The sequence below is a fragment of the Neoarius graeffei genome, chromosome 15, assembly GCF_027579695.1.
Source record: "Neoarius graeffei isolate fNeoGra1 chromosome 15, fNeoGra1.pri, whole genome shotgun sequence".
NCBI classification, from domain to species: Eukaryota; Metazoa; Chordata; class Actinopteri; order Siluriformes; family Ariidae; genus Neoarius; species Neoarius graeffei.
The window spans coordinates 15451508-15476957 of NC_083583.1; the positions used below are offsets into that span (position 1 = coordinate 15451508).

The 25450-nt window shown below is 41.3% G+C and overlaps 1 protein-coding gene across 9 annotated transcripts in view; it reads left to right on the top strand.

The window, feature by feature from the left end:
* The window catches only part of myo9aa (myosin IXAa), a 235602-nt gene that overhangs the window by 23731 nt on the left and 186421 nt on the right, over positions 1-25450 (top strand). For all 9 annotated transcript variants that reach the window (XM_060940904.1, XM_060940907.1, XM_060940911.1 and 6 more), the window contains exon 2: positions 17528-18456. In XM_060940904.1, coding sequence (XP_060796887.1) covers positions 17611-18456 — 846 coding nt within the window. In that variant the 5' untranslated portion in view covers positions 17528-17610. The remainder of the gene's footprint in view (positions 1-17527; positions 18457-25450) is intronic.

Here is a 25450-nt window from a genome sequence, read left to right on the forward strand (position 1 = left end):
TAAATTGGCTCAAAATGGAGGATCGACGTTGCAGTCAGCTCTGTGTTGTAGTCATACCTGCAAACTTGTCGCTTTTTGGCGACAGTCACCTTTTTCATTGTCAATTGGGTCATTCACGTGAATCGTGTAGAACCGGAGAGTTTTTTTTTGGGGGGGGCGGCATCTGGGCCGATCGTAATCTCAACTGAGCTCGCGCCTGTCAAGAGAGGGGGGGTGGGCTTGCTGCCATGTTATAGGCCATTATTGGACAATTCTTATAATTGACATTTTTTTTCTGGACCAGTCAGAATCTCAGCCTTTGCCTCAGGATCTTGAAACACACTGCCATCTATGTTCGCGTTTGTTAAGAGACCCCTGAACCTAATGTGGAAACTCTGATGGTAATTGAAGGTAAGTCAGCCTTTTTGGAGCTAAAATAACAGATATTTGTTCGCTAAAGCATGTTTCACAATTGGATCACGATCAGAAGCGACCAAACATTCGTGCGACTGATACATTTTCATATTGATCGTTAACTGTTGCCGAAATAATCGCATATGAAAAAGTAGTCGTGCAAAACCTGCACGTCTAAAGCGACCGTTGTGCAATGCAAAAGCATGAAATCTTGCGATATATCTTGCGACTGTTGTACAATGAAAGCAGGTGTTGTAAGAGAGTGCGATAGGGTGGCGCGAATCATCTGGTAATTGGACGATTGAACGCGCGGCGCTCGTGCAATTAACGAATCCATGGTACGAGTGCACGTACGAGTCAGGTTAGAGTCGACGACGGATAACTAATGCCAGCACGCCCAAACGTCTTCGCTGGAGTTCTTGGAGTTGTACTCGGACATTCAGCAATCCCAATAGACGGCGAGGAGGTATTGGTGCAGCAGCATCCATGGTCAGTGGTGGTCTGAAGCAGCTGACTATACAGAGTTTATATACTAGTGACAAAGCGTGGCAAATTGAAGCTGATAAATCGCGCACTGATAGTAAAACATTGCAAGATTACATAAAATGTTGCGCAACAGTCTCGTTGTTGCAAAACAGACGCACAGGGAGCTGCGATTCATCCTATGATCTTTAAAACTCGTGCATCAGTATTCATTCATTTTCATTATTCATGCAAAACATACTGAAAAATAGTGTTTTTCAGTTTCCCTCCATGGTGTTTGCGTGTGTGTGTTTGTGAAGCCCTTGTCCAGGCTAGAGAAGGAAAAAATAAATGTTTTTCAGTATAATATAATTTGTGTTTTGGTTCTTTTATTGTTTTCTTATTTCTTAACACTTACTTGAGTTCAGTGTCGGTGTCGGCGTCACCATTATCCGCGCCCCCCCCGGACACTCACCTTTTTTTCTCTGACGAGTTTGCAGGTATGTGTAGTATAGCGGAAATGGCGACGAGACCAATCAACTTCCTGCTGTGACGTTACAGACGCCAAGGTCATTCACTCAGACCGCTACCTTTTTATAAATCACTTTTAATTGTGCAAATTACTGTATTAGGTTTATTGTTAACGCTTAAAACTATTCCTATGCAGAGGAGCCTGTTCAGTGACAGAATGCTCCTTCCTAAGTGCAGGACGAACAGACTCAAACTCCTTTGTCCCTCATGCCATCAGACTATACAACTCCTCTCTGGGGGGGAGGAGGGGTAACAGGAGGACAGAGGACGGGAAGGAGCAGTTGCCTAGCCTAACAATAAGCAATACCGGACAATGTGCAATATCTCTCCTACTGCCGCCGCCCCCCCCCCCCCCCCCCTTCCTCTCTTCCCCATATCTTATTTTTTTTTATATATTTGTATATGTAAATACTTAATTTATTTTAACTTATCTAGAAGTTTTCTCTGTTTCTGTAATGATGCTGCTGGAATCTTAATTTCCCTGAGGGAACCCACCCAAAGGGATCAATAAAGTTTTATCTAATCTATGCTATTCTTGAGGTCTCAAGGCATTTATAAACAAAAGTGAGGCTATGGTTCTGCGTATCTCCTTTAACAAGACATGTAATTGTTAATATGATGACAGTTATGGAAGGAGTCTCCAGTGTTAGTGCTTTGTCCTGTTATAGTGAGCTCCCTATCAGGGCTTGAAATGAACGGTAGTCCGACTGTCCAGGACAACCAAATGTTTAGTCTGGTACAAGTCAAATACACGTCTGTCTGACAGGATGAGTTGAATGTTTAAGTCTCTTCCCCCCCCTAATAGTAGTTATTCAAGAGCTGCATCAAGGTTCCAATAAGACTAGTTCAGTGATCCAGCGGGGTTATTGTTTATGAAATTCTAGGGAAGCTGAGGGTTTTTTTTTTTTTGTGTGTGTGTGTGTGTGTGTGTGTGTGTGTGTGTGTGTGTGTGTGTGTGTGTGTGTGTGTGTAAATAACCACATTGTAATATTTAATTATAGATGATTAGACTTTTAATATATCGGAATTGGAGAAATGGCAAATACCTCAATAAAATAAATATCTGTGGGGAATCTTTTTCAGGGGCGGCACGGTGGTGTAGTGGTTAGCGCTGTTGCCTCACAGCAAGAAGGTCCGGGTTCGAGCCCTGCGGCTGGCGAGGGCCTTTCTGTGTGGAGTTTGCATGTTCTCCCCGTGTCCGCATGGGTTTCCTCCGGGTGCTCCGGTTTCCCCCACAGTCCAAAGACGTGCAGGTTAGGTTAACTGGTGACTCTAAATTGACTGTAGGTGTGAGTGTGAATGGGTGTCTATGTGTCAGCCCTGTGATGACCCGGCGACTTGTCCAGGGTGTACCCCGCCTTTTGCCCGTAGTCAGCTGGGATAGGCTCCAGCTTGCCTGCGACCCTGTAGAACAGGATAAAGCGGCTAGAGATAATGAGATGAGAATGAGAATCTTTTTCATTCGGACATTCGTTGTATTTTTCTCTTGTATGGTTCACATTAACCATCATAAATATTTTGTGGGAATTTTACAACTGTGCTGAACTTGCTTATGGCTTTTCCTTCACAACGTGATCGTCACCCTCATCATGTCCAACTTGTTTTCTTCCGGTTTCATTTCTTTAATTCATACTTCAAGTTTTACTGGATTAATCAGGATTTAACTTTATTTCCTCCAGAAGCTTCAGATTTGGATGAGTCTAACTCTTAAAACTGCAGGTCAGGTAATGGGTTAGAACTATAACAAAACACACACCATAATGGGGCATTGGGTAGTTTGTTTGTTGTTCCAGTTAAAGTTTGAGTTGTATTGAAAAATTATAAATCATTAAAGCATAATGAGCATCACTGTACCTGCTTTTTGATAAACTTTTAACCACTTTCCTTTCACTGAACTAGTAAATACATAAGAATAAAAGTTAGGGTCAGGACGAGTGAAAAATCTTGCTGCTTGTCTGATTGGACGAGTGGATTAAAAAGTTAATGTCGAGCCCTGATTGTTGCCTGTGATTTTGTGCTCCCTTTTTCCTCCTTGTAATATGTGAGATTTATTGCACTTTTCTGATGAGTGAATCTGTATTTCAAGTTCACACAAAATTGCTCACACCCTGTATGATCAGTTGTTACAGTCCACTTCTCCCCTGCCCTCAACGTGACTGACATCTCTGAGCTTTTCCAGTTTCTCTGAATGTTTTGATGCCTTGCTCAGCTCAGTTTAGATTGAAAACAAGCCTGCTGCTTTTTAACAACTGTATGCAAGTTAGCAGCGATCCTGTCAGTGGTGGATAAATACCTACACAACAAGCACAGTTTAATATCGTGTCACGAATGAGCCCTGAGAGGAGATGGCTTCAAAGACTAATTACCATGTCGCACAACTTTTATTTATACTCATAAAGTTGCCACGAATGAGCCTCCGAGCTTTCTGCGTGACCTACTAGGCGACATTCTTTCAACATGTGTGGCAAAGTCGACGCCCGTTTCTGGTTAAACAGACTTGATGTAATGAAAATAAATGATACACTTATTAAAAAAATGAATTGTAGCTATAATGCTAATGGTGCATACAAGTCAGAGTTGGGCAATTCCATGTAAATGTCAACCTCACCATGCAAAAATAAAGCAACATGTAATACATCAAAACCACTCCCAGAGATCTCACCTAGGCCTGTATTTTACAGATGTGAATAAGTTGAACCAATTTGTAACCAACCTAATGTCACTGTCAGTCTTTCTTTCTTATAATGTAAAACCCAAGCTAAAATCAACTTTGATCATGTACAATTCTATATTATTGCCACAAGCCACAGAAATGTATGCAAAAATCCACAAAACAGCAAAACAATAGCCATCCTAAATATTATTTAAGAACTTTGATAGTTTTAGCTGATATTTAGAGTTTTTCAAAGGGTTATGGTGGTTAAATTGCTGATTTTCTAAACATACGCCATGTCTATTTCAGACGCGTCACATCCGTAACGGAATTTCGTCACATCCATAACGCTGACTTTTCCTTCTGAAACTCTGCATGAAATACAAAATATTTTAAACAAAGATTTTTTTAATATTCACCTTGGACCCCTCTATCAAATGGATATCTCCATTTCGACATTAGGTTTACAATTTCAGAGTTTGATAAAAATGTACAGTCACCCAAGAAAAGTGATACTTTTTCTGTCACATCCATAACGCATCTTTTATTGGCATTTTCTGGCATGCCCTAGATGTACTATGGGAATTGTTCTTGTTCTATCACTTCTCCAGTATGGTACAGCCTTAAAATATGCAACACCTGTTTAAATACTGGGAGACAATAAAACATGCACTGGGTCATTTGTTGCCATTTTGAGTTCAAGTGTCACGTCCATAATGCTGTAATTGCTCAGTTCAAACTTTTTTTTTTGAGTTGGTGGTTGGTTCCCCATTTTTTTTGTTTATTGCATAAGGTGAAATGCAATACTTTGAAAGTTGCTTATCAGATCAAGCAAAGCAGCAGTGAAATTCTGATCTCCTAATTTTATCATTTTTCACCTGAAAAGTGCCAACAGTGCAGTGTCATGAAAAATATTAAAGGAGATGTGCAGAGCCTTTATTTTTAAATACATTTCTGAGTGGATAGTATCTCCATCCTTGACTCTTGTATGCTGCATAAATGAGAATTAAAAAATATATATTTTTGAGAGTTAAAATCGACCGCAAAGTTGGCATTCGAGTTGCCCCGCTGAGCCAGCCAGCCCCGAGTGCATGACATCACAGCGGGAACAGTTTTAAGGCCGAGGGCTTTTATAGCTATAGACCAATGTCCATATAAATAAAAATTTATGGTGAAAGTAAGAAATCCCGTTACCGACTTGCTCAACTAAGACTGATTTGACTTCATTGATTGTGGGTTGACTCTCATTAAAACAAGATGGGTATTTATAACTTATGCAACATACATGTACATGCATGCATTTTCACTGATAAAACGTAAAAGGCTCATTAAATAATCAGATGAACTGAGACAATCACGTTCTGAAGCAAATTAGATAATCTTGTACCGGTAACTTAAACACACAATACAAGTTACATGTATTAATCTAAATGCAGGTAAACGACGTGTTTTATATCCAAATGAGAGTCGGCGCTTACCCGTCTGTGTTCTCGCCTTTTGAAGGCCGATCTTGTGGCCGATTTGTTTTGAAACAATCTGACTTTCAGTTGTTCGTTCAGTTCTCCATTCATTCACTTCTTCCACGTAAGGGGTGAGATGGCAGCAATATCCAGTTTAGAAATAAGATGGCTGCTCCACTCATTGTCTCCATACTGTGTATTCCGCCATTACTGCTGGGCTCAGGCAATTACTAAAACCTGGGATGTCACTGGTTTTAGCAACAACCATGGGGAGGTCACTGCCTGAGCGATATGTCCCGTCCCGGGTTTTTGCAACAACCCTTGGCTCATGCTCCAGGAGGACTGGTGCAACTGAACTCACTTTTAAAGAAAAAGAAAAGCATTTTTTTAAAATTGTTGGTACTGCACCCTCTTTCAATACGGGCTTATAGCCAACACTCCTCAACAGATCAGAGGTTTTGTACGAGTCTTCAGTAAAATGTGCAGAGGAGAGACCATTTCATAGCCGTCCAACGTGTTCATGAATTTCTCGCAAAATGCGTCCAAATCTTTGCAGTTTGAGCATTTTTGGGCCATGAATACAACATAAATCCACCTTCTGTCACGTTGCTGCACCGGTCAGCAACACATCTATGTGGCATGGCGATAAATTAGCTCAAAATGGAGGGTCGGAGTTGCAGTCAGCTCTGTGTTTTTAGTATAGCGGAAATGGCGATGAGACCGATAGACTTCCTGTTGTGATGTTACGCACGTCAAGGTCATTCACTCAGACCGCGACCTATACAAGTTGCTTTAATCGTAAAAATGACTATTAGATTTATTGTTGGCACTTAAAATTATTCCTGTGCCATTCTTGAGGTCTCAAGGCATTTATAAACAAAAGTGAGGCCATGGCTCTGCGTGTAATGCTTTAAACATTTACAGAATTAAACAAGGGGAAAAAAAAGAGGGTAAATAACAGTATAAAACTAATGAATAAATTTCTTGATTGTGTTCATTCACACTTTGTCAATTTCATTCTCTTGAAATCAACTTTGGGTCTATCACGTACAGATATCCAGGCTCAAGTGATCCGATATGGTTTCCGTCCTTTTGCCGTTGTCCTAAAGCGTAAACAAGCTTTGTGTAGACTTGCACAGTGGACAGAGAATGTTTGCGTTTTTGCAGGATTTGTGCTGATAAAATCACCACTTGTACAGATGACATCTGGCCTGAGCTGCAGTCTGTTGAGCAGATAGTTGTCATATTAATCGCCTTTTCACGCTGACGCAGAAGAACCGAGTCCTTTTAATGATTGCGTTCCTTCAGTGGAAAAATTCCTCTTGAATATTGTGTGTGTGTGTGTGTGTGTGTGAGGAAATACCTGTCCATACCAGGATCTCAGCTATAAAGAAAACTAGAATGTTTTGTATCGCCAAAAACATCTCCTGAAATGTCGAGTCTTTATACTTTAGGACTGCATTTCAAAAAGATTCGCCACCTACCGGAATCGGTGCTTTAGTGATACTTTTAAGGAGTATACGAATACCCAGCCAAGCAAGTTCACAAGTCTGTCTGTTTGCTAGCCGTTTTACTGGCTCGGCTAATTTGGTGCAAAAATTTAGCCATCGAAAGTGAATGGGAAATCTTGAGTAAATGAAGATGATTAAACAAATATCTATAGCCTTGGCTGATTTTTCATTTGTTTCATGGATTTGCGTGATCAGACAGCCAGTCAGAGCACGCCTGACATTTTTCTCAGGAATGCTTCTGCAACATATCAGTGTCTTGCATGTTCATTGTCTTTTAGATTGGTAGGAGGATCTTAACAAGGAAATGCAATGTGATTCTGATTTAAACTTGAACTGGAATTTAAAAAATGTAGTTTGGTTAGAAGTTAATCTTAAAAAAATCTGAACACTGTCACAGGACGCACTTATTGTGCTGAATTGAAAGCTAATGCTGCATTTGACTTGGCTCAGAAGTGGGATGTTGGTTCAAGCTTTGACGTGAGGGAAGAAAATTATGGAAGTCTTTTTCATCTTTTGTTGCCAGCAATCTAGCTAGTTAACGATGAGCGGTTTTAGGTTTTCTTATTCAAAATGGCAAACTATATAAAGTCAGTGTTTTATAGATTTTAAAAAGCTAATGTGTCTGTTGATTGATCCAAAGCAAATACTTGTATAAACGGTATAGCTCATTTCAAGAAGTGTTGCGTTTGTTTACTGTTCTTGCTGTGAGCAGCCATTTTGATTTGATGTCACTGGCGAAATCAGGTTTGAGGAGACCGCCATGCGTTCTTGAATAGGAATTCTGATTTGAGGGGGTGCCGTCTTTGGGGTTTTCGAGTCAGAGGTTGGAATTTACACCCTGTGCAGCAAGTGGTACTAATTTGTTGAACTATTTTGACAGCAGAAATGTATGTATTTAATTTCTTTGTTCATCCAATAAAATGATTTGGTTAAAAAGGAACAGTTAGTGGGTAATGTCGCTGAACTGGTACATCGGCTCTAATTAATGCGTTTTAAAGAGGGTCTCTGAGCAGTTTCCACAGCTCATTCACCCACTCATCTTTACCCAACAATGCTCCTAAACCCTCTGGATGCAGCCAAAGTTCTTTCCAATCCACTGAAAGTGTCACAAGCCTGTTTTGGTTGGAAGCATAAGTAGGGGCCAAGCAGAGCGTCCACCATTGTACTGCAATCAGCGGTCAACTTGGTGTGTCAGGACCATTTAATCTTCAGACCAGCAACTAGTGCTACAGACCAAAATACATATTGTGATTCTTTTCCTGACCAGATTCACTCCAAGAAGTTGTTGTCTGTGTGAGTGACTGACTGTTAGGTCTGGTCTGTGCTGTAATGAAACGACCCTTCACTATGGGGGCATGTTGGAGCCTGAGCTGGTATGTTCTCCCAGCACTCTTGTACCCCTGCAACTCTGAAATCAGTCAGAGGCCCAGCTACCACGGAGCTCATTATTTGTGCAGTTATCTGCTTCTGTGGGCCTGCTTTATCTCGGGACCAGGCTGGGCCTCAGCACTGCTGCTGCTCTCCCAGACCCTGAACTCACTCCTGCATCTCTCAAACGTTTTAGATTTTTACCCTGCTGGGTGTTGTGGCCTTGAGAGCTGGTTGTGTAGTTTTGCCTGCACCGAATCTTTTGAATTTTTGACACTTTAAAAAAAAAGTGAGAGAGATTAAAGGATGTACCAAAATTTCAGTCTGCATATACCACTGAGCCAACACATGACCACCGTTGCCAGCAAGTCCTTTAAGTCCTGTAATGTGTGAAGTGGAGCCTCCATAGATCAGATTTGTGACTCCAGCACATCCCATAGATGCTTGATCAGATTGAGATCTGGGGAATTTAGAGGCAGCACCCTGAGTTCATGTTCCTCACACCATTCCCAACCAATGTACAGTGTGTCAAAAATATTTTATACTATTTGAGCTGTAAATATCCCAGAAACTACGTAGTCTAGGCAAATGAAACTGAACAGGCTCAATGTTGAGCAATATAAGATTTATTCCTCAAAATTTGAATGAGAGATTCAAAGGTATGTGGATTCAGTCAACGATTTTACAAACTTTCAACATTTGCGAACCCGCTCGCTCGACCGTCTCTTCTGATGCTGGTGGTCGTCCAGATCCTTTTGCCCTGCACACACACAGCCTTCCTCTTTGGACTTTTTGTGCCGTGTCCAAATCTGCATTGCCGTTGGTGCATTTTTAGAGAATTCTCTCATAAATGCACGCTGCACAGTCTTGTTCGAGTGTACTGTAACACACAAAATGCCTTTTCCAGTGAATGGCATTTCTATACCTAAAAAGATCTCATCTCATTATCTCTAGCTGCTTTATCCTTCTACAGGGTCGCAGGCAAGCTGGAGCCTATCCCAGCTGACTACGGGCGAAAGGCGGGGTACACCCTGGACAAGTCGCCAGGTCATCACAGGGCTGACACATAGACACAGACAACCATTCACACTCACATTCACACCTACGGTCAATTTAGAGTCACCAGTTAACCTAACCTGCATGTCTTTGGACTGTGTGGGGGAAACCGGAGCACCCGGAGGAAACCCACGCGGACACGGGGAGAACATGCAAACTCCACACACAAAGGCCCTCGCCGGCCCCGGGGCTCAAACCCAGGACCTTCTTGCTGTGAGGCGACAGCACTAACCACTACACCACCGTGCCGCCCCTACCTAAAAAGATAAAAACATAAAATTGACCCGTTTCCACACATGCTGTTAATTTGAGGTCAATTGAACGAGAATTGGCCAAGTTATTAGACTGTGAAATGATCTCAGTTTTTTTTTAAACATCCTGTAAAAACTTGGTGTCATCATGTACAGTTTAGCCACAGCATTTACGATTTTTCACCCTTTGGTACACCAATACACCTGAAAATAACTGTGCTTTTCTCCATTTTCACTTTGACCAAACACACAAAAAAAACCCTGGCATGCAAAAAAGCGTTCACTGAAGGGGAAAGGATGCAAAAAATGAAACTGTTTAATTCTCAGGCCTCAATTTTGTGAGCCACTAGAAACCAAACTGTCTAATCCACTGATGAACGCTTGGGTTTTTGTATCAATATATATATATATATTTTTTTGGCAATGTTTGGTGCCTCTGCAGCGTGTTGGGGATTTTTATTTTTTATTTTTAAATAGTGGTGATGCATGAAAATTTTTTTTTTTTTTTTTTAAACAAATACAAAAACTTGAATTGGGGTGGGTTTCCCCCCTTCTTTTTAATAATGGTTTAAAGACCTTCTCTCCAACACCAGGCTTGACTCACGTAGTGGTTGGTCATAATTATCCAGGATCCTTTGGCTACAGTATTTTGGACTGTAGTTGGGTGATTTTGGGTAGGCCGTTGGTGTGATTCATAATTACATTTCAAGCTATTCTACAACCCCAATTCCAAAAAAGTTGGGACAAAGTACAAATTGTAAATAAAAATGGAATGCAATGATGTGGAAGTTTCAAAATTCCACATTTTATTCAGAATAGAACATAGATGACGACATATCAAATGTTTAAACTGAGAAAATGTATCATTTAAAGAGAGAAATTAGGTGATTTTTTAAAATTTCATTACAACACATCTCAAAAAAGCTGGGGCAAGGCCATGTTTACCACTGTGAGACGTCCCCTTTTCTCTTTACAACAGTCTGTAAACGTCTGGGGACTGAGGAGACAAGTTGCTCAAGTTTAGGGATAGGAATGTTAACCCATTCTTGTCTAATGTAGGATTCTAGTTGCTCGACTGTCTTAGGTCTTTTTTGTCGTATCTTCCGTTTTATGATGCGCCAAATTTTTTCTATGGGTGAAAGATCTGGACTGCAGGCTGGCCAGTTCAGTACCCGGACCCTTCTTCTACGCAGCCATGATGCTGTAATTGATGCAGTATGTGGTTTGGCATTGTCATGTTGGAAAATGCAAGGTCTTCCCTGAAAGAGACGTTGTCTGGATGGGAGCATATGTTGCTCTAGAACCTGGATATACCTTTCAGCATTGATGGTGTCTTTCCAGATGTGTAAGCTGCCCATGCCACATGCACTAATGCAACCCCATACCATCAGAGATGCAGGCTTCTGAACTGAGTGCTGATAATAACTTGGGTCGTCCTTCTCTTCTTTAGTCTGAATGACACAGCGTCCCTGATTTCCATAAAGAACTTCACATTTTGATTCGTCTGACCACAGAACAGTCCATTTTAAATGAGCCTTGGCCCAGAGAAGACGTCTGCGCTTCTGGATCATGTTTAGATACGGCTTCTTCTTTGAACTATAGAGTTTTAGCTGGCAACGGCAGATGGCACAGTGAATTGTGTTCATAGATAATGTTCTCTGGAAATATTCCTGAGCCCATTTTGTGATTTCCAATACAGAAGCATGCCTGTATGTGATGCAGTGCCGTCTAAGGGCCCGAAGATCACGGGCACCCAGTATGGTTTTCCGGTCTTGACCCTTATGCACAGAGATTCTTCCAGATTCTCTGAATCTTTTGATGATATGCACTGTAGATGATATGTTCAAACTCTGCAATTTTACACTGTCGAACTCCTTTCTGATATTGCTCCACTATTTGTTGGTGCAGAATTAGGGGGATTGGTGATCCTCTTCCCATCTTTACTTCTGAGAGCTGCTGCCACTCCAAGATGCTCTTTATACCCAGTCATGTTAATGACCTATTGCCAATTGACCTAATGAGTTGCAATTTGGTCCTCCAGCTGTTCCTTTTTTGTACCTTTAACTTTTCCAGCCTCTTATTGCCCCGTCCCAACTTTTTTGAGATTTGTTGCTGTCATGACATTTCAAATGAGCCAATATTTGGCATGAAATTTCAAAATGTCTCACTTTCGACATTTGATATGTTGTCTATGTTCTATTGTGAATACAATCAGTTTTTGAGATTTGTAAATTATTGCGTTCCGTTTTTATTTACAATTTGTACTTTTTCCCAACTTTTTTGGAATCGGGGTTGTACAATGAAACGAGTTGAATGAGAAATGGTGTTCCAACTTGGCACCTCCTTGAAGACGAAACATCTCACACATGCCAGCCATTTTGCATCATGTTGACCTCACCAGCACTACTGGGTCCACTTCTGACTAGTATTCGGTTACACGATAAAGAATGAGCTCCAGTTTTCCAACAGAGTGATGTCTAATTGGTGCTTCTGAAGAGTACACTGGGAGTGAAAGGCAGTCAGATATCTCAACAATGACCCTGTTTCTGAGATTGAGTCAGTTTTACACCCCAGCTGCCACCGATGAGACGTAGCAGTGGTGTTTGAATGCCCCTCTCTCACTGTGGAGTAAATGAGTCAGTATCAGCAGTCCAGAGGGAGGCTGTTGGGAGGTTGACTCTTGGTCCAGCGCGGTTGGTCAGTGTTTTATCAGCATCTCAAGAGACACCACTGGCACCATGACATCATTCACCCACTCCTCTCTCCTTAAAGGATGCACTGCTAATGGGGTTTTTGTCCGACTGCCAGATAACAGTAACTCCTGTAATGTAACGCTGCAGATAAACGTGCACGTCCAGAAGACGTGTGCTGATTTTAAAATGGGCCAAACTTTAAGGGTTAAAACATACAGTAATTGTGTTTTAAGTTATTTCATGTTGTATCGTACTTACCTTGGTGAGCAGGTGGAAAAAAAAAAATCTAATCAGGATTTGCATTCTGAGGATCTTTCAGGAAATTGTTAGTTTGTACCTGCCTGAAGGTGTTTTGCTAAAGCACGAGCCAAATCAGTGACCTGGAGAATCTCTGGTAAATATTTTGGTCATGAGAATTCATGGACTGTTTGCTACACAGCCTGACTTGTGTGGGGTTTTTTTTGGGGGGGGGTCCTCATTCTTTGATGTTGAAAGAATGGCCGTATGCGATACAGATCAAGACAACTACAACAGAATCATGATTTTTAACCCACACCATTGGTCACATGACTTGAAGCTGCTGGAAGTGGCTGCTGGTTTCATCATGTAATCCTTCACTTTGTTTCTATGACTTTCTGGGTTCTACATTTCGTAATTTTTTATTTATTTATTTATTTTTTTAATAACTGTTCCACTCCTTGTGCGTATAATCATCAAAATCTTGTGCTTTTAAGCAGAATGCAGACCATCTGCTCAGCTCGGAGCTGTCCAATTCCTCTGAGAGTTCAGCGCTAATGCTCAGAGTACAGTCTGGATAGAGTCGCATCACCATACAGTCACTGACCTAATAAAAACAGGGCTGGGCTGTGTGCACCTCTTTGCATTTTTAAGGGTTCATTGGTGTGTCCTGTGGCAGCAAGACACGTCCTGGCAGGAGGGGAGAGACCCGGGATGCAGCATGGTATCAGACATTAATGGCCTCTGATTGGTTCGTGTTCTTTTGGTGTTATTTCCTGGTATCGATTTTTGTATCATTGTCAATGCTGCTGCTTTCCCCACTAATGACTTCATAGCATGAAACATGTCCTCAATTAGGCAAAGTATAATATGTAAGGAATAAAACATGATGCATATGTTAAGTTATTCCACAAAATCAATTCATACATGAGCTAATAGCAGATGAGGTGCATCACACCGGGTTGGCTTTAAAGCTGGACGGCTTTTCGATTTCATAAAATCAGTGAAATTTAGCTCCTTCTGGAATTTGGTCATTGATGTATGATTTCTGTAATATCTTAGAAAATCTCAGGCCATTCTGTAGCTGGGAAGTTATTTAATTTGAGGGGATTCCCGAGCAAATAATGTGCATGAAATCGCTTGCTTCGCGCAGTCGAGCAGACCGAGGAAGTCAGTGTGCGCGTGCGCAGGTTTACCTTTGACCATGCACTGACGCTTCCATCATTCTGTCGCTAAATGAACAGCTGATCACACTGAGGTGCTCGCTGACTGCCGATTATTTATTTATTAGTTTGGTCCTGCGTTTCCTTTCCTTCATATATAACAACGTCTTTTCTTCTCACTTTTGTTACTGTAGTCTGTCTTTCACACATGAACATCCTCCGTCTTCCTCTCCTGTTTCAAATTTGTATCCCACAATGCCTTGTGCAAATGGGGAAAGCCCACCATGTGATGCCTGACGTTGTATCTTGAATTGAGTCATGGTGAAGCAGGAAAAAATGGTGGAGAATTTAGGGCCATGTGGTCCAAAATTCACTAATTGTTCTGTTCAACCTAATAAAATTGGACGTCTGTAATTCAAATTTGGTAGCTTTTGGTCCACTAAAAAATAATTGGGTGTCAGGGAAGATTCTTTTCATGACCTATGCTTGAAAAATCTGAAAGGCAGTCTACTTTTCAGCCACGTATGACGAGATTGTGTGGAATAATGGTTTTATTATATCCACGTTAACTGGATTTTGAGAAACTGTGCGTTATTTTTTGCAAATTTGATAAATAAAAACTTTTATACAAAATGTCCAACAAAATCATTTCTGCTTGGAGTGTGAACAAACCGGGGAAATGACTGGAGCAATTTTTGAAAAATGTGATAATTCTTGAAAAATAAGATGTGTTCTTACCATCAGATATATATATATATATATATATATATATATATATATATATATATATATATATATATATATATAATTATTAATTTTTTTTTTTTTTTTTGGGGGGGGGGGGGGGGTTCTTGAGGGCTTTTTTTGGGGGGGGCGGTTGGCCAACTTAAAGATGCATTACCACCACCGACTGGGCTGGAGTATGGAACAGGAGGTACTGGGGGGTGACCTAATATTCTTTTAGCCATTTCTGTTTCTTTTAAGTACCTGATGATTTTTGGGGTTTTGTTTTTGAGTAGTTTTTATTTTGTCCTCTATTGGTTCAGCAACACGTTCCACCATTTTTTGTTTTTCTCTCCTCACTGTATATGAGCTGATATCCTAGTAGTAGTCGTCAGAGTGCGTGATTGCTCATATCCAGTGACTGTGGCTAGAACATCACATCCTTAAGTGGTTTTTTTGTTTTTTTCCTCTCTTATACCACAGCAACTTTCCAAGTATTCACCTTTTGTTAACTACAGGGTGACTCTCCTTGTGCTGTTGAACCATTTATAATTGCATTTAATTTTCTGGAATGTTGACGTGTTCCTGTTATTGTTAACATTATAAACAGGTGTTTCCTCACCATCCTCTTTTTCCTTTTTCTCCTCCCCCTTCTTTTAAAGTAATAAGAGCTTGTCAGGTTGTTTAAAAAAAAAAAAAAAGGGTATTGCAAATGTCCTCTGTTCCAAAGACTTTTCCAATGGAGGAAAACCTACTGACTGTTACAAAGTGCTGGCATTGGAGACTCATTCCATAAATGTTACATAAAATCTTTTGATTGAAAGCTTCAGCATATCAATGATTTATACACCTTTCTTTGCCAAATAACATTTCTTTAAAATCGAGATTGCTGGTCTTGGATTATGTAAATTGTCTGGTGTTCAAGTGTCTGTGAATGAGCTGTTGGTAGAGAAACTATGGTGCGTTGCAAGCATCCTCAAGGCGGTTAGAGCCTGACCCCACCCACCGCGTGTCTGCATCTAGTCCGCCATTGATGTTGATTTTGTCTAAATGATCTGTAACTTTTTTTAAAATATTTTTGCTTGATTTCTTTTCAACTCTTCAAACAGGTGAAATGTAAGACATGAGTCGTGAAGCCACCCTGTGTCTCTGGAATAACTTTGAAGTCACTGTGTGTATACATGCGCGCACGTGCAGTCCCACTCACTCACGCGTGCACACGCGTCATCTGTGCTTTGCACACCTGAACCTTTTGGCTCGACTCCAGGCTTAGCTGCAGCACCATCGTTTCTGTGATGAGACAGACAGCACGCACACACGCGGCCACGTTAACCTCATGAGAATAAATAAACGGAGCTTGGCACTCCAGAGGTATGAATGAGGTGCTCTATTAGAGCACTATTTGCGTTACGCAGCCCATTTGTTTTGCCCCATTGAGCCGTGGTTTGAAAAGGAGCTTATCTCCATGTTTGCAGACGCATTATTTCAGAAAGACAAGATGGAATATCGGTTCCTGTGATTCTGGCCTTGTGGTGTTTCAGTAAACCAAATAATTAATTAATTTCTTTATGGACCATGAGTTAGAGGGATTTAGGAGTTTTTGGTGTTGTCATTGTCGACAAATGTTTCACTTTGGAGCGAACAGTAACCCGTAGAGCCGGTTCAGTCTTTATTAAGAGGCACAGCTGTGAATTAGTTTAGAGTATGTGTGTGTGTGTTGAAGGCGGCGGCAGCAGCTGCTTATCTTGGCAGTGGACTGATTTGCTGTGTTGTGTTCAGAGCTGATAGTAAGTTAGTGTGTGCTTAAAGCCAGAATATGAAGGGTTTGATGTAAATCAAATTTTTTTTTTTTATTTATTTTAATCTCTTACGAGGCCTGCCGGTTTATAATAATTACCTTATCAGTTCTGTTATGAATCAGACCTAAAGTAGGAAATGGCTGAATGATTAACATGATGTGGCGTAGTCAGGAAGCTGAAGCTCTACCTTTAGGCCACGTTATGCCTATAAAATCATTTGATCATGGAGGCAGACTGGGTGACTGTTCAGAAATGGTCACGTGGTCAGATGGCCAATGCTGATTGTTTCACATCAGTCAAAAGACAAAAAGGTTCCGTGATGCTCGAGGCTGTCGTACGCCAAGCACAACATGTACAGCGTGGATCTGTTCTAGCACTCGTCGTTGAGATGAGAAGTGATGACAAGTTAATTGTGTGTCCAGCTGTACAGAATACAAAGTGGACCATGTTGCTTTCAGTTTAATAAAGCTGATTTGTCTGTTCACCTCCATGTAAAAATTATTTTCCAGCAGCTAATTATAAAAATAAGTGTTAACTCTAGCTGCCAGATCATTTATTATTTTTTAGAATATTTATTTTGCTGTGTAAGAATAGCCATTTTAATAAAGTAAGCTAGAATGGAAAGAATTTAAAATGCATGTTTTGCTTTAAATAAAGCACGTGCTTTGTCACTTGGGATTGATTTGATCTTCTAAATTTAAGGGAAATTTAAAAAAAAAAAATTGCTTTTTTTTTTTCTTCTGCCCAAAGGTTTTCCATGGACTAGAAATGCAAGCTCAATAGGAAAAATGTTTCTGTATTAAAAAATGCATGTTTAAAATTGTTACTGTAGTGACTGCTTGTGAAGTATTGATTCTTCCCAAGTCACTATTTTAAAAATATCACAATTTAATGGTCCTGAACTGCTAAGCTAATAAATAAGACAGGAGAACAAGCATTTCTAATGTTTCCAGTTGATTTTTATTTCTCCAGTCAAAAAAATATGCAAGTGACTCACAGCCTCAAACCACACCCCATAACATAAAGCCCATTATGCAGTGCATGTAGGTATTATATGTGACACATCATGGCAATGTAATATGGAGCAGCAATACTGTATCAGAAGCCTAGTGTCATGTTAACCCTGTGTTATCAGCCAATAGCTTTTTAATATTTGTTCAAGTCCTGTGTTTATCGCGGTTTTTGCTCCGGTCATGTAAATCCTAATTATTTTTGTTTTTCTTTCAGCATTTGTGATGTCTTGAAGCATTCTCTGGGCCTTTTTCTGAAGTACACGCGTGCTGAGAGCTGATGGGCCGCACGGCTCCAACATGAGCATTCGCGATGTTGGCGGGCGGCGCCGCTGCTTCGAGGATGCCGAGCTCTCTCTGCGTGTCTATCCTGGCGCAATCGCCGTGGGCACCATCTACTGCCCCATCTTGGCCCGAAAGAGAACAACGGCCGCCGAGGTCATCGAGCAGGTGATCGCTCGGCTGCGGCTGGACCGCACCAAATGCTACGTGCTGGCCGAGGTGAAGGAGTTCGGCGGCGAGGAATGGATCCTGAACCCGAGCGACTGTCCGGCTCAGCGCATGATGCTGTGGCCCCGCGCTGCGCTGGAGAACCGCTCGGGAAGCGAGGACTACCGCTTCCTGCTGCGCGAGAAAAATTTGGATGGTTCCATTCATTACGGGAACGTGGCCATGTGGCTGCAGTTGACGGAGGAGCGCCGGCGCATGGTGGAGCGGGGACTGCTGCCACCGCCGCAACTCCAGGACCACAACGACCTCTGCAAGCTGCCTGACCTGAGCGAGAAGACGCTGCTGGAGAACCTGCGCACCCGCTTCAGGCAAGAAAAGATCTACACGTACGTAGGCAGCATCCTCGTCGCCATCAATCCCTTCAAGTTCCTGCCAGTCTATAATCCCAAATACGTTAAGATGTACGACAACCACCAGCTCGGGAAGCTGGAGCCGCACATCTACGCCGTGGCCGACGTGGCCTACCACGCCATGCTGAAACGAAGGCGCAACCAGTGCATCGTCATCTCCGGAGAGAGCGGGTCAGGGAAGACACAGAGCACCAACTTCCTCATCCATCATTTGACTGCTCTAAGTCAGAAGGGCTTCGCTAGCGGGGTGGAACAGATCATTCTCGGAGCTGGACCAGTGTTGGAGGTAAGAGCATGATGATGATGACAAAGGTTGGCTTAATTTACACTGGATTCTGGGGTAACGTCCTAATTTACAGGTGCTTATTTATCAATCTTTTACCCGGATCAGCCATGCAAATTAATATTTAAGTGGCATTTTCATCAGGAATGTCCCCCCCCCCCCCCCCCCCCCCCCCCCCCTTGTTACAGCAGACAACCCACCCACCCACCCCCGGACACACCCTCAATTGGCGCCAGTAATTTGACTTTGTGAAAAGAACAATGTGACCAAATCTGACAGTGCTGGTTTAAATCTGGAACCACACAGCGTGAAGCCGGAGTGTTGGAACTCCTCCAGCGATTAACCTGCTTTGTCAGAAAGCTAATGTTTAACCTCAAAGGTTAATCACCAACTCCCTGATGCTGTTGAGTGCTTTTCAAGTGCAGAGAACTGGCTTTAATTGTTTGCACAGCGAGATTGTGTATCTGTACTTTACCGATTAATGTGACATGTAAAGGGGTGTAACACAGGCTGCAGTTTCACAGGTAGCGCTCGCTCTTTTCACTCACGCAGCAGGTGACCGATTAGTCACTCCGCCCTGTCAAAGTCTACAGCACACGCTGATTAGCTCATGGTGCGAATGACTAACCTGTCAAAAGCATGTCATTCTCAGGTGTGCACCTTTAATGTTAGGACTGGTTTTTATGCTGTAGTCTAAAGAACTGTCCAGATGGGACAATATTTAAGTTATCCCATGAAATCGAGTCATACGTGAGCTGATAGCCGGCGAGGCGTGTAGTGTCGAGTTGTCTGTCAGCCATGTACGATGAGATTGAGTGGAATAACAGTTTTATTCTATCCACATTCACTGGATTTTGAGAAACGGAACATTTTTGTGTTTTGCAAATTTGATGAATGGAAAAACTTTATACAAAACGTCCGACAAAATCATTTCTGCTTGGAATGTAAACAAACCGGCGCAATGACCGTTGCAATTTGTGAAAAATCCGATTATTCTTGGGGGGGTAAGATGCGTTCTTGCCATCAAATCATTTTACCATCACTCCATATTTGTTTCCTTTTGTTTTTTGGGGTTTTTCTTCTTGAGGGTTTTTTGCCAGTTGGCAAACTAACTTAAAAGTGCATTACCACCCCCAACTGGGTTGAAGCGTAGAACAGGAGATGGGGATAACTATTCTTTTAGCTATTTCTGTTTCTTTTAAATACTTGAACAAATTTTGGGATTTTGTTTTGTTTCCTCCTCGGTTGGTTCAGCAACATGCTCCACCCCCCCACCCCCCATTCCTGGTATATGAGCTGATATCCTAATAATAGAGGAGCCAATCAGAGTGTACAATTGCTCATATCCAGTGAATGTGGATATAATAATTTGAGATATACACTATGTCCAGAAGTTTGTGAACACCTGACCATTGCACCCTTATTTTTATTGAACATCCCTTTCCAGATTTATTTCTGCTTTGCTGTCATCATGTTCACTCTTCTGGGAAGGTTCTCCATTAGATTTTCCAGTGTAGCTGTGGAGATTTGTGTTCATTCAGGTACTTGGGTTGGACAAGTAGGCCTAGGGTGCAGTCAGTGTTTTGAGTTGATCCCAGAGGTGTTCAGTGGGCTTGAGGTCAGGTCTCTGTGCCTGGGACTTGAGTTCTTCTACACCAGTCTTGGCAAACCATGTGTTCATGGAGCTCGCTTTGTGCACAGGGATGTTGTCGTGCTGGAACAGGTTTGTGTGTCTTGGTTCCAGTGAAGGGAAATTGTAGTTCAAGAGTACAGGGCCATTTGTGTGCTTTCAACTTTGTGGAAGAACCACATGGGTGTGATGGTCACGTGTCCACAAACCTTTGGCTGTGTAGTCTATTTAGTGTCATCGGTTATAAATGTCGAATAAAAAAAAAAAAAAAGTGCTCATTTAGGGTTGTTCGGGAGCCCCTGTGTTAAAGAATCTGCACTGTTTTGTGTTTAGAAAATGAGATACTGAATAGTGGGCATTTTGTTTCATGTGTTAAACTCAGGGGAGATAGCGTTCCGGCGCCGCGCCGGATTTCCGGCGTACCGTGGCTGGGGAAAAAAAAAAAAAAAATCTAGTTCGCCCACACTTTTCTCAGCAATTACAAATCACAACTACTTCGATATTTGGTATCGATCTTCAGCTTGCGGTTCTATACCGTGTATACCATTTTCAGGTCTGTCCTACATTGACTTCCTGTTTACCCACTGAAATGTATTTACGAAACGTAGCATGGATTTTGACCCTATTTCAAGAAACAAAATGCTATTTCAAAATGACAGTTTACCAGGATGCTATTTGAAATCCCTGGAGAGAACACTGCTCTTTACTTACTTGTTTCAGGGTTCATGATTTGTTGAAGTCAACATTCATAAGAAGTGTTCTATTCCTTCGATTGCTTGCATTCTGATACACGTGAGAGCGGCAGGGGGATGCGTACAGTGGTGCTTGAAAGTTTGTGCACCCTTTAGAATTTTCTATATTTGTGCATAAATATGACCTAAAACATCAGATTTTCACACAAGTCCTAAAAGTAGATAAAAAGAACCCAGTTAAACAAATGAAACAAAAATATTATACTTGGTCATTTATTTATTGAGGAAAATGATCCAATATTACATACGAGTGGCAAAAGTATGTGAACCTCTAGGATTAGCAGTTAATTTGAAGGTGAAATTAGTCAGGTGTTTTCAATCAATGGGATGACAATCAGATGTGAGTGGGCACCCTGTTTTATTTCAAGAGCAGGGATCTATCAAAGTCTGATCTTCACAAGACGTTTGTGGAAGTGTGTCATGGCACGAACAAAGGAGATTTCTGAGGACCTCAGAAAAAGCATTGTTGATGCTCATCAGGCTGGAAAAGGTTACAAAACCATCTCTAAAGAGTTTGGACTCCACCAATCCACAGTCAGATTGTGTACAAATGGGGGAAATTCAAGACCATTGTTACCCTCCCCAGGAGTGGTCGACCAACAAAGATCACTCCAAGAGCAAGGCGTGTAATAATCAGCCAGGTCACAAAGGACCCCAGGGTAACTTCTAAGCAACTGAAGGCCTCTCTCACATTGGCTAGAGGCAGATTCTACCATAACAGAGGCCAGTTAAGTCCCATCTCCTTAAATTGCTGAATTGATTATTTTGATCATTCTATTAAGTTTTTCTAGTAGCATTTGGGGTCTTGGACATTCACAGTAAATTTTAGGACAGTCGTCCTGGTAACTAATGAATAAAAGCCTGACATGACAGACATGCTAAATGACAATAGAAACACATCGGTTTCTATCATCAAAATCTGACAGACAAACTAACGTCTACCATCATATTCTGACAGACACTCTAGATGACAATAGCAACAAAACTGTTTCTTACATTATTAATCTGACAAATTTAGTCATAATATTAAATACCTCATCACTAGAACCAAATAATAAAATAAAATATTGAAATAAAAACATTTTATTTTCAAAATTGAAATAACAATAATTGTCAGAACAGTGATAGACACGACTGTGTCACTTTTGCAGGGAAATAACACATTGAAATGACCTGTCGGCTGAAAGGGTTGCAAGTGGCTTTGATTTATCTCAACTTACGATAGTTTTCCTCCAGAAAAAATTTAAATATGAATGCACAAATATATTCTCAATGTTTCTATCGTCAAAAATTTCTATCATCAGGATAGCTGACTGAAAATCTTACCTTGATTTATTTGATGAAATCTAGCTGTCAGAACTCCAAGTCTTGCGCGGAAGTAAATGTCTGCTGTCACAAAAATCATGCGCAGTAAAATTTCCTCTTTGCGTCAGTCAACATGTGCGTGGTGAGGGCTTGAATTTTGCTATCGTCAGGTGCATTTGACTGACAGACTGACGATAGCATTTTTTAAAAATAACTGTGGGCTTCTCTCGTGAACGAAATAGTTTTTTCGCTGTTAATCTATTTCAACTCTATCTGTTGACACCCAAAAATGATAAAGCCTGCTTCCACACGATAACTACCAAAGATCCATAATGACTGAGTCTATCGTCAGGTCATCTGACAAATTCACTGACGATAGCAACAGGGATAATGGGAGTTATGTCTGTCAGATATGTCAAAGAAATAGAACTTTTATTCTTTAAAAATATTTTATTGATATGCTCAGTGTATTTTTAAATGACATGCTGTTTTAGAAGACCAAATACCATATTTTCAATCTTGAAAATATTACCTCACTGAAAAAAGGACAAGAAAAATTTCTTATTTTGTGGGCAAGTGATTTAATGGATCCAGTTACGGTAGAATCTGCCTAATGTTCATGAGTCCACCATCAGGAGAACACTGAACAACAATGGTGTGCATGGCAGGGTTGCAAGGAGAAAGCCACTGCTCTCCAAAAAGAACATTGCTGCTCATCTGCAGTTTGCTGAAGATCATATGGACAAGCCAGAAGGCTATTGGAAAAAATGTTTTGTGGACAGATGAGACCAAAATAGAACTTTTTGATTTCAATGACGAGCGTTATGTTTGGAGAAAGGAAAACACTGCATTCCAGCATAAGAACCTTATCCTATCTGTGAAACATGATGGTGGTAGTATCACGGTTTGGGCCTGTTTTGCTGCATCTGGGCCAGGACGGCTTGCCATCATTGATGGAGCAATAAATTCTGAATTATACCAGCGAATTCTAAAGGAAAATGTCAGGACATCTGTCCATGAACTGAATCTCAAGAGAAGGTGGGTCATGCAGCAAGACAACGACCCTAAGCACCCAAGTTGTTCTACCAAAGAATGGTAAAAGAAGAATAAAGTTAATGTTTTGGAATGGCCAAGTCAAAGTCCTGACCTTAATCCAATCGAAATATTGTGGAAGGACCTGAAGCGAGTAGTTCATGTGAGGAAACCCACCAACATCCCAGAGTTGAAGCTGTTCTGTACGGAGGAACGGGCTAAAATTCCTCCAAGCCGGTGTGCAGGACTGATCAACAGTTACCGCAAACATTTAGCTGCAGTTATTGCTGCACAAGGGGGTCACACCAGATACTGAAATCAAAGGTTCACATACTTTTGCCACTCAGATATGTAATATTGGATCATTTTCCTCAATAAATAAATGACCAAGTATAATATTTTTGTTTCATTTGTTTAGCTGCGTTCTCTTTTATCTACTTTTAGGACTTGTGTGAAAATCTGATGTATTAGGTCATATTTATGCAGAAATATAGAAAATTCTAAAGGGTTCACAAACTTTTAAGCACCACTGTAAGTGAGCAGTAGCTCACAGTTGAGCTTGCTGTTTCTAAAATTGTTAATGCTTGGCTCACACATTGGCGTTTCAGCCTTGCGTATGTACAGTGCATCAGGATATGTGGCAGTAAGAAAGGAAAGTCACAGCATTGCCAGCTTACGTAGCTAATACTCTAGGACGCGTAACACGATCTCCTTGTACGCCAGTGTGTGACGTATTTTTAAGTCCGCACTTAAAAATCCGTAGCGCATACATGGCTGCTTTGATATGTCACACATGTGTCATGTGTACGCTGTAAAAACGAAAGCTGTGACGCACTGGGAACGTTGCTCAAACACCTATTACGCCGTGCGAACGCTTTAGTTGACGTGTCTTGAAGGTGGCTGGGTGGATGCAGCTGATGTCTTCCTTTGCCCTTCTTGGGTCCTGACTTCTTCACTGACGTGATGCTTTCTTGACTGTGACGAATGACTGCGAACGCAGCGTGGGGCCCCCTTTTTATACCCACCTGTGGACGCAGCAGCAAAGTCACATGTAAGAATGAAACGCCACGTCAGCGAAAGCAACGAACCGGTTACGCCGTGGCAACGAGTGCTACACCACGCGTATGCCATAACTTTGTCCCTTGAACCCCAGATATGCCATAGGACTTTAATTTTGGACAAAATACACCATTTCTTGGCATTTGACCCACACGGCGCTTACGTGGCAAAATACAAGACCGTGTAATAGTAGCCTCAGAGGTGATAGTTATGTACAGTGTGACACTTTATAGGACTGCTTTGTTTATAGGTGGAGCAGTTGTATTATGCGCCGTCTGTTTGTTTTTTTGTTTGTTTGTTTTTGGGGGGAGTTGCACAAACAGTAAAGCCTTTAATTCAAGCACTTTGTCGTGTCCAGACAACCCTGTTCTGAGAAGATCATGACTATGGCAAGCAACTAATATTGTCTGTGTGAGAGACGGGACCCTGAAATGCTGTTGGATTCTTTAACAGTGCTTTTGTTCTTATTTCCAAAGACTTTCCTGGAATTTTGCCCATTCAGTAGCTGTGATATTCTGATTTTTTTTGCACCTTAGTGAGTCACGGTGATGGAATAATCTGTCTTACTCAGTTACCTGGCGTTATTCAGTACTTGGAGCACGTTTGTGCGGTGGAGAATTTCATTTCTTATATCACTTACTCATAACCATGTTACTGATAAAGAAGTGAGTAAGCAGTGAAAAGATTTCATGAAAGGAATGTTGGTTTGTATTTGTGTGCATGTGAGAATGAACCCTTTTAGTGATGGAGCGTGGGAATTGATCTTGGATGTTGTCGCTTTTACTGTTTTCGTCACTTGGATAACGAAAGAAACGTGCCTTTGGCACGAGTAGAGCTGGACACACCCCAAAAAAAAAAATTGAGTGCAGTTCTATTGTAAAAATTGTTCTAGTTATTGTTCTAAAATAAATGTCAAGACTTAAATATGACACCTTTTAACGGTGTATTCAGATCCAAGTGCTGTGTTGTGGGTAGGGGTCCTGCAGGTGACCATCCTCATCCTCGACTAAGGGTAGTTTTCAAGCTTGTATGACAAATCCTTCTTTCCCAGACTGTAGGAGTCTATTCCATTGCACATAGCAACCTTCTGAATATATCTAAAGCGAGCAGCGGCTTCTAGATTACGAGCATACTCTACTCTGATAACTTATCACTAGTTGTTTGCACTATGGTGTGTTTAGACCACCAGCTATTTCACTTCCGGTAAAACCATGAAGAA